The 9,340-nt window shown below is 38.1% G+C and overlaps 1 protein-coding gene across 1 annotated transcript; it reads right to left on the reverse strand.

Moving 5' to 3' along the window:
- Positions 1–444: 444 nt before the first annotated feature.
- Positions 445–5,640, reverse strand: LOC114284467 (CYP enzymes assisting alcohol dehydrogenase). Its single transcript, XM_082911373.1, is given in 4 exon segments — positions 445–728; positions 4,514–4,672; positions 4,893–5,132; positions 5,207–5,640. Coding segments are annotated over 4 exon segments (876 nt in total). The 5' UTR covers positions 5,570–5,640; the 3' UTR covers positions 445–614.
- Positions 5,641–9,340: the final 3,700 nt, after the last annotated feature.

Consider the following 9,340-nt stretch of genomic DNA (forward strand, 5'->3'; position numbering starts at 1 on the left):
CTCTCCTTTCAATTTGTTCACCAGCGCTATCTTTTTTATGTACTTCTGAAAAAGTTTGGATGGTTTTTCACTAAATCTGATTTCTTTTTGAGGGAAGCAAAGCTTTTTGTTTGGTAAATTGCTGTTTAGCTCTTTTTTTAGAACGATAAAGACAACAAAACCTACAAGTGAATCTGTGTATGAGAGAGTACCTGATGACAGACCTACGAGTGAGTCTATCTAATGAATATGCAATTGAAATACCTGGGCAAAGTTAAAGTGATTATATTTTATTTTATCTTGACGAAAAAACTAAAGTTGAACTGGAGCTTTGGATACAGGATAGATTGAATTGCTTGTGCTTTGAAAATATTAGAAATTTTGCATGTTGAAAGAACAATAAAATTGAGTGATCACATGATGCTGAAATTCCATTATTTTGAAAACTTGTAATAAATGATGCGGAAAAAAAACAATATAGTATATATTTAATATGGAATCTTTAGCATATTCGAATTTAGGCAGCTGCTGCATAAAAGTAGTCAATCCAAAGGTGCTGCTGACTACATACATATATAGTGGTCAAGCTTATTACTGTAGCTGACACACATACTAGGAGTTCTGGCTGAGATTAATTAAAAGTTGATCAGAACTTTAACACCGTCTGGTTTCTTCAACACCTCAAATACGCTGCTTATATCTTCCAGTTGAACTTCATGAGTCAAGAGCTCATCCATATTATCGATTTCCTGCAAGGAAAAAACAAAACGAAAAAACATTCAGTTTTTTTTTTTCTCTTCTCAATAGGTCATTGAAAAATTATTTTTGATAGCTATAGAATTTGAACCCTGGCATGTTTGGATTGTTTTCAAGAAGGGAATATGGGTTGTGAGAGGAAAGTGGACTCACAATGTGAGCACCTTTTTTCTCTAATAATCAAGAGGAAGTGAAGATCACTCTTTCTTTTCCATGGTTAGTTGTTGTCTAACCAAACAAGAAGAGAGACATCTTCACTCTCTTCCCTTCTCCTTCTGTTCCTTCCCCTCATATTCTACTATATTTTCCTTTACTCGTCCTCTTGTGTATCTAAACAAAGTGTCAATTTTTTTCATTAACTGATAAAGTTAGCATTCAGTTAGATTCAACAAACCTGTATATCTGGATCAACCAGTGAATTATAGTAATTTGAGTTACTTGGCAAATTAAAGACTTGTTCAATATGTAAGTGACACAACACTGGTAATAAACTGTAATAATTTATGTATTATTGATTGATGTTTATTGATTTATTACAATGATTCATGATTCCTATATATAGAAGAGGGTGAGTGTGTAGTAGGTAAGGAGTAGGTGAAGTGGAGGTGGTAGTGGTGTAGTGGGTTAGGTTTAGTGGAGTAGGTGAGGTGGTAGTGGTGTAGTGGGTTAGGTTTAGTGGAGTAGGTTTAAGTGGGTGAAGTAGGTGATAGGTTTTAACAGCCCCCCGCAAACTCAAGGGGGATAGGAACTAACCAACTTGAGTTTGGAGAGAGTTACAAAACAAGAAAATACATAAAAATAAAAGAGGATATGTGACACTGTATGGTCGTGTCAGACCATTGGTGAAGACATTGGATGGTGGTGTCATAACGTTGTAGAGGACACGGTATGGGGGTGTCATAACGTTGTAGAGGACACTGTATGGGGGTGTCATAACGTTGTAGAGGACACTGTATGGTGGTGTCAGACCGATGTAGAAGACAGTTTATGGGGTCATGTCGGACTGTTGTAGCAGACAATGTTGTGACAGTTGTTGTGACAGTTTACAGAGTTTTGCTGGACCCTTGTAGAAACTAACCGGAATCAATGTCGGGACAGTTTACAGAGTCTTGTCGGACCCATAAAGGAGCTAACCGGAATCAATGTCGGGACAGTTTACAGAGTCTTGTCGGACCCATAAAGGAGCTAACCGGAATTAATGTCGGGACAGTTTACAGAGTCTTGTCGGACCCATAAAGGAGCTAATCGGAATCAATGTCGAGACAGTTTACAGAGTCTTGTCGGACCCATGAAGGAGCTAACCGGAATCAATGTCGGGACAGTTTACAGAGTCTTGTCGGACCCCTAAAAAGTCGCACCCTCAAAAGGTGTGCCCAATCTTTCAAAAGGCGTGTCATCAAAAGGCGTGCCCAATCCATAAAAAGACGTGCCATCAAAATGCGTGCCCAATCCATAAAAAGACGTGCCATCAAAAGTTGCGCCCTCAAAAGGCGCGCCCACTTCATCAAAAGTCGTGCCCGACAGAAAACGTCGAGCCATCAAAAGGTGAGCCGGAGACGCGGCGAGGCACGTGAGCGACAGAGTGGCGTGTCGGCCGCGTCGTCAGTGTCGATATAAACCAATGCGGAGGCTGTGCTTGAGGCAGAAGCGAAGACAAAAAAACCTGGGAAAAAACTTCTGAAAAACTGTTCATTTTCTGAGAGAAATATTCGTTTTTCTGAGAGATTGCCTCTAAGAGCTGCAAATCTTGAAACACTCCCCTTCCGAACATTATCAGTCTGAAATTGCTATTTCGCTGAAACACTCAGCAACCCAAAAAACATGGCCTCTTCTTCCCGTTCAGCTACCCAGAATATGGCCTCTTCATCCCGTGGTCTACTCACTCTCTTTCCCGATCTCAACGAGTCAACAAGAGAGATAACTGGTGCGGAGGCCCGTGAACCTCAACCAAACACCTCTGGTTTTGCTCCGTTGAACTTTCCGATGCGGTCGGTGGAGCAAAGAATGGCAGTGCAGTCGGATGTGGAGGCCAATCAGTATACATTGAAGTCATGTGTGGAAACCATGACTGCGGTTACAAATTTGTCGAACCGGCTGCAGAGTAGGACAAATGAGGTGCAGCAGTTAAACGCCCAACTGGCTCTGCTCCAACGCATGTATAAGGATGCGCGAGCAGAGTTAAGTGTGCTAAAGGCGGAAAATAAGGAGCTGAAGCGGAAGGCCACCGTGATGTTCCGATTTGGAGGTCCACCGTATGCTGTAGTGGAGGAGCAGGGAGGAGGCAACTTGCTTGGTGGTCTAGGAAGCACGGAGGCAACACCGTCAAGGACCACCCAGGACGGAGGCAAGAAGAAAAGACCGGCGGCTGAGTAGAGAAGAAAAATCCCACTGTGGGTGTGGTAGTTTTGTTTTTGTTTGTGTGGGTTTTTTTTTTTTTTTTTTTTTTGTTGATGTAAAAGTGTGATCGGGGTTGATCCCCTGATATGAATAAAATGACAAAGTTGTGGAATGTTGTTGGTGTTATTTTGTGGTGTTGTTTTGTTTAATAAGAAAAATAAAATAAAATAAAATAATGGATAAAGAAAATAGAGAAAAATATTTGTGGATGGGTGATAAGAAAAACAGCAGTGTGATTTTTTATTTTTTTTTGGTGGAATATAAAATAAATAATAATAAGAGAATGGAAAACGGGTGATGCTTACTAACAAGGGATAGGGAAAATATATTATAATAAAATATATATATATATATATATTAAAATAAAAGAAAAGGGTGAAAGAACGTGGATGAAATAAATTAAGAGAAAGGAGAGATATGATTAAAGTGGGTTTGAAAGTGGGAAAAGATGAGAGAGAGGGAGATAGAGTGGGTGCATGATGACGATGTTGGGTCCATGGAGAGAGAGAGAGAGGGATGTCCAAGAAGCTTGTGCTTTTGATAGTTACACATTACCCAAGCTGTATGTGAAGATGCATGTTACTGTCTTACACTTCTGCAGGCTTGGTATTCTTTGTGGGGCACTTGCAACACGTGACATTGAAAATTGTATTCGAAAATGATGACATCTCCAACATGAAACGTCTTGGAAGCAGCCCAGGCCTTGTAATCAATATTCCCAATGATGGTTCAACCAGCGGAGTCCCCAACCTTGCACACTGCTGCCATTGAAACCTTCAAGCCAGCAAACATGGCTACCAACAACAGAGCCACAGCTCTATACCCCACACCCAAATCCATGGCTAAGAGAGAGAGAGCAAATCGGGAAAAAAAACAGCAGTGACGAGCAGAAAAGCAGCGCCAGAAATGCCAACGACGACGACGAGTAAGAGTACAACCACGGATATGTGAGAGGCGAGGTGAACGGCGATAGAGGCTAGACGATGATGCGGGTGCCGCCGCCGACATAGCGGAGGAGGGGTGTAAGAAAATGTTGAAGAAGTCAAGGTATGTGTAGAAAATAAGCGGAATAGGTTGAGGTCCGGCGGGCGGCCAAGGCGAGGTTGCCGCCCGCCGGTGAAGCGAGAAATACTAAGGTCTTAACCTTGCTCTGATACCATATAATAATTTATGTATTATTGATTGATGTTTATTGATTTATTACAATGATTCATGATTCCTATATATAGAAGAGGGTGAGTGTGTAGTAGGTAAGGAGTAGGTGAAGTGGAGGTGGTAGTGGTGTAGTGGGTTAGGTTTAGTGGAGTAGGTTTAAGTGGGTGAAGTAGGTGATAGGTTTTAACATAAACACTAAACAGGAATGTATTACATACGTACATACCTTGTTTATGCATTTGTCAACTATTACAGGGAGATCGGACTGAACTTTTATCCCACCAAAAACAGAATACTTCATTGCCCTGCCCGAAAGGAGGGGCATGAAGTTGATTTCTGCACTTTTATGAGTTCCTGCCCCAAGTAATATTGCTATCCCCACCCCCTGATCTCGTACACAGCCACCACCACCATCAAACAAAAAAAGAAAAAAGAATTAAGCTGAACAATCATTGAAAGGAAGGCTTGAAAACAGTTGAAAACTTTTATCATTAACTAGTAAGCTCAAAATTGTTGAGATAATTTGTGCGTTATATATGTATAGATATTAGTATGTGTTTGTGTTTACGAATATGAATATGTGTAGGGATTTTATATAATAATACTGGTTTTATGGATTTGATGGTCTCATTGACCAAGGCTCCAACTCCAGTGCACTCGAAACAGTAGTCCACACCCAATCCTCCTGTCTACTCTGTAACCAGTTCTGAAATAGATTTTTTTGAATGCTCACTGGGATTTATGAAATCAGTCATTCCAAAGGCCACTCCCTTTTCGCATTTTTTCTTGTTTGTGTCCACTCCAATTATTCTGCCCGCTCCTTGCGTCTGAGCCCCTGCTATCACCTGGCTCACAGTTTTCCAAATTAGACTCATTTAGATATATATATATATATATAGTTGAGAGGTAGGTAGCGTACTCCGAGTCCAACAGCGCCAAGACCCAAAACAGCGACAGTAGAACCCTTTTCAACCTTGGCTTCTTTCCATGCTGCTCCAAATCCAGTTGAAAAGCTGCAGGAAATGAAGCTAGCGTGTGGCAGAGCTATCCTCGGACCAATCTTGACAATGTAGTGGATATTAATGACAGTGTACTCAGACCACGTGGAGCAGCTCAGGAAGTGGTAGAGTCGTTGACCTCCATTGGTGGACATCCTTGAGCTGCCATCAGGAAACAGTCCAGTGAAAGACGCTGATAGAGGGTAGGTCAGGCATAAGTTTGTCTTTCCCGACCTACAATTCTTGCATTTTCCACACTCCGCTACGAATGTGGGGACCACCATATCTCCTTTTACCTCTCACTCCTTCCCCAATGCTCTCTACTATAATGCGTGCATTCAAATTTAATAGTTCACATACCACCATCACTACTACTACTACTACATGTCAATAGTTGTAATTTCTTTAGAGAGAGAGAGAGAGAGGGTTTACCCAACACCCTCATGTCCGAGAACTCGAGGGAACAAAGGCTGGAAAAGGAAAGGGAAAATGGGATGATCAGCCAAGATAATGGGGAAATGTGTGGAAAATTTACAGAGCATTAATTAGAAGGAAGTGGTAGTGTGTACTAACGACTGGAAAGCCATTGCAGCATAGGATATCGGTGTGGCAGAGACTGGCACATAGCATTTTAAATGAATCCGGATCCTCGGTAGCATTTTCCCGTCGCCATTTCCTGTAGCCCCCCAAAACGACGTCGTTTTGGGGGGTTTTTTTTCTTTTTTTTTCTTTTCTTTTTCTTCTTTCTCTTCCGTCAGCCATTCATGGCGTTTGGTAGAAACCAGAGGGGGAGGGGAGGGGAGGGGAAGAAGAGAGAGAGAGAGGAAAGCTTCTCGGGGTCACAGCCGGTAAAAACCAGAAGGGAGTGGAGGGGAGGGGAGGGGAAGAAGAGAGAGAGAGAGGAAAGGAGCTTCTCGGGGTCACGGCCAGCGAGGAGCTTCTCGGCGATGAGGAGGGTCACGGCCGGCGAGAAGCTTCTCGGCGAAGAGGAGGGTCACGGCCAGCGAGGCCGGCGAGGAGCTTCTCGCCATTTCTGTCACTCTCTCTCTCTGCTTTCAGTCTCTCTCTCTTCTCCCTTCCTCTCTCTCTTCTCCCCCTCGAGCTTCCATTTCTGTCCCTCTCTCTGTCTGCTTTCACTCTCTCTCTCTTCTCCCTTCCTCTCTCTCTTCTCCCTTCCTCTCCCCTCCCCCTCTGGTTTGTACCCCCTCTGGTTTCTACCAAACACAGATGGAAGAGAAAGAAGAAAAAGAAAAGAAAAAAAAATAAAAAAACCCCCCAAAACGACGTCGTTTTGGGGGGCTACAGGAAATGGCGACTGGAAAATGCTACCGAAGATCCGGATTCATTTTAAATCTAACTTCATATGATTTAGGGGGATCCACGTGTATCTCTTCCACCTTCACTGCCTCTCCCGCTGCCCAACACACCACCGCTGCCCCACACACACACACACTCACACACACACACACACATATATATATACAATACCAAAAGAAAATGTTAAAAAAGTATTAATATGTAGATTGCATGATATTTATATGATAATATATACATATATATATATATATATATAATACTAAAAATACTAGATATGATCCGTCGGATACAGAGAGAAGTTGTGGCGATGGAACTTCAAGATTATGTTCACGGATTAGAATCCATTAAATCTGTGTTTGTGAGAGAGAGAGAGAGAGAGAGAGAGAGAGGTCGCAGATATTGTGGTGGACTTGAACCTGAATGTTATGAATTAGGCTTTTAGCTAGTAGGTAGATATTTGTATGTGTGTTGTTGAGAGAGAAACCAAGTTAAAAGACATACAGACGAAGGAAGGAAGGAGGTTGCTTACCTTTGCAAGTTATGACTTCTTGTGAGTTGGCTTTCGACATCAATGGAAAATGGTCAAGGACCGACAAACTTGGAGGTCGTCCTCGTTGTCCCTCACTGTGGGTTTCAGAGTTCGGCTCTGGAGGAGAACTATGTGTTCTCTGCATGTATTGCATATATATATATAATGATATAAACCTAAAATTTAGACTTGTTTTATTTTATTTTTTTATGTAGAATAATGTGGTTGAATGTAAACATTTGTTTCATTTTTATTTACAAGAATAATATTGTTACATTATTCTTGTGATTTTTTTTTTTTTTTTGGGTATAAATTTTGTGTAAGCATAATATTTTTTTGTATATCTATCTATACTATTATATAAAGTATATGACACACTTTTTTTTTCTTTCCGACATTACTCATTTAATTATCCTTATTTTAATTAACAATACTATATCCCTCTAATTTATTACTTCTAAATGACGCCTAATGACGTGGTATTGAAGCTAAATTTCACATGATGAAATGTTTGATAAATTAAAATTTGACACTTGTTAGACACGTCATTAGAAATGATTTTTAGAGATAATAAATTAGGTGTCTTAAACATTTTTTTTTATTTTAATTGTTACAATAACCCTTTTAGATCTAATTGTGAAATTATTTCTCATGATTTGTTTGTGTGTGCCTACATTTTTAGTAAATTATGGCTTGTTTTGAGAAGTAAGTTAAAAATTGATTTTTTGATTTTTTTAAATTAAAAAAAAAGGTTTAAAAAAGTAAAAAGGTGATGTGACTCAAAATAGATTAAAAAATGATTTTTAACCAAAATTTTAAAATAAGTCTATATATTTATCCAAAAACTAGAGGCTCTATTCACCCAAATGAAACAAAATTTATGTTATTATTTTTCTTGGAACGTCTTCAGAATAATTGGAAGTACTTTGGTAACTTGAAGGATTGTTTATATATAAATTATTTTAAAAAAAATTATTGGTATGGAAAAAGGTATTGAAATGACACGAAACAAAGCAGAAAATCATGCGAGTACTGTAAGTTTTTAAAAACAAATGATAAAATGATTTAAAAAAAAAAAACAGAAGGATCATGATTTTATCATTTTGCATACGCTACCAAGATTTCCCCAAGAATCTCGCGGACAATAATAGTCCATCAAATAGGTAAAAAAATAAATAAGTATATAATTTATAAATATTGTGACAGTTATATCAAACTAGACATACAAGAAATGTAATAATTAATTTAATTGTATTAGTTTAATGAATCTCACCATGAATTAAGGATAGAATTTGTAACACGACATGATAATACGACTCGAACAGTACACGAAGTTAGTGGATTATAATTCATCATTTCTTGACAGGAATACATATATGACACGATCCGATAATACGAATATTAAACATGTCAGATTAGTGTTAAATTTATATAACACGAAATTGACATAGATAACTCTATAATGAAAACTTAGTTACATAATTTAATATTATTTTTACTAAAGAGTATCATGACATTTTTTAATCTCTTACATAATTATATCCAGTTTATTAAAAATATGTAAAATATGATTTTAAATTTAATTTATGTGTTTTTTTGCTTTTAATTGAACTTAATGTATTTTTTGTCTATTATTTGAGTAAATCTAGTAAAAAAATATAATAATAAAATATAATTTTTATAAATTAAGAAAATAAAATTAAGTTGAAATCAAATATTTTTATAAATAATTGCATTTAATAGAGATTAGTTTTATTAAATTTAACTTGTGAAAAAAAATTTAATTTTTTTTAATACATTTGATATTTTTCATTAATAGTGAAATTTTTTGACATGGCACATTAACACGATACGAACCGGGCATGGATAAAAAATGATACGGTACGATAGCACGAAATGATAAATGGGTTGGGTTAGTGTTGAAGTCATTCTGACACGAACCCGAGATGACATGGCACGAAGACGACCCAATAGGATATGACGCCCACCCTTACCATGAATGATAAATACCTTTTGGTATGAAAAAATCTTTATATTATTGTATTTATATAACTCTATATGATAAAATTATTAGATATTTTCAAGTACCATATAACATTGTCTGCATGACAATCTTAACAATGAAAAATTGCAATACAAACTAATGTTTTATTTTGTTCACTGGAATGAGATAAAATGGAACGGAATGATCATTTCTTAAACTGCTCTA

The sequence above is a fragment of the Camellia sinensis genome, unplaced genomic scaffold (assembly GCF_055761805.1).
Source record: "Camellia sinensis isolate YWXY unplaced genomic scaffold, ASM5576180v1 Unanchor11, whole genome shotgun sequence".
NCBI classification, from domain to species: Eukaryota; Viridiplantae; Streptophyta; class Magnoliopsida; order Ericales; family Theaceae; genus Camellia; species Camellia sinensis.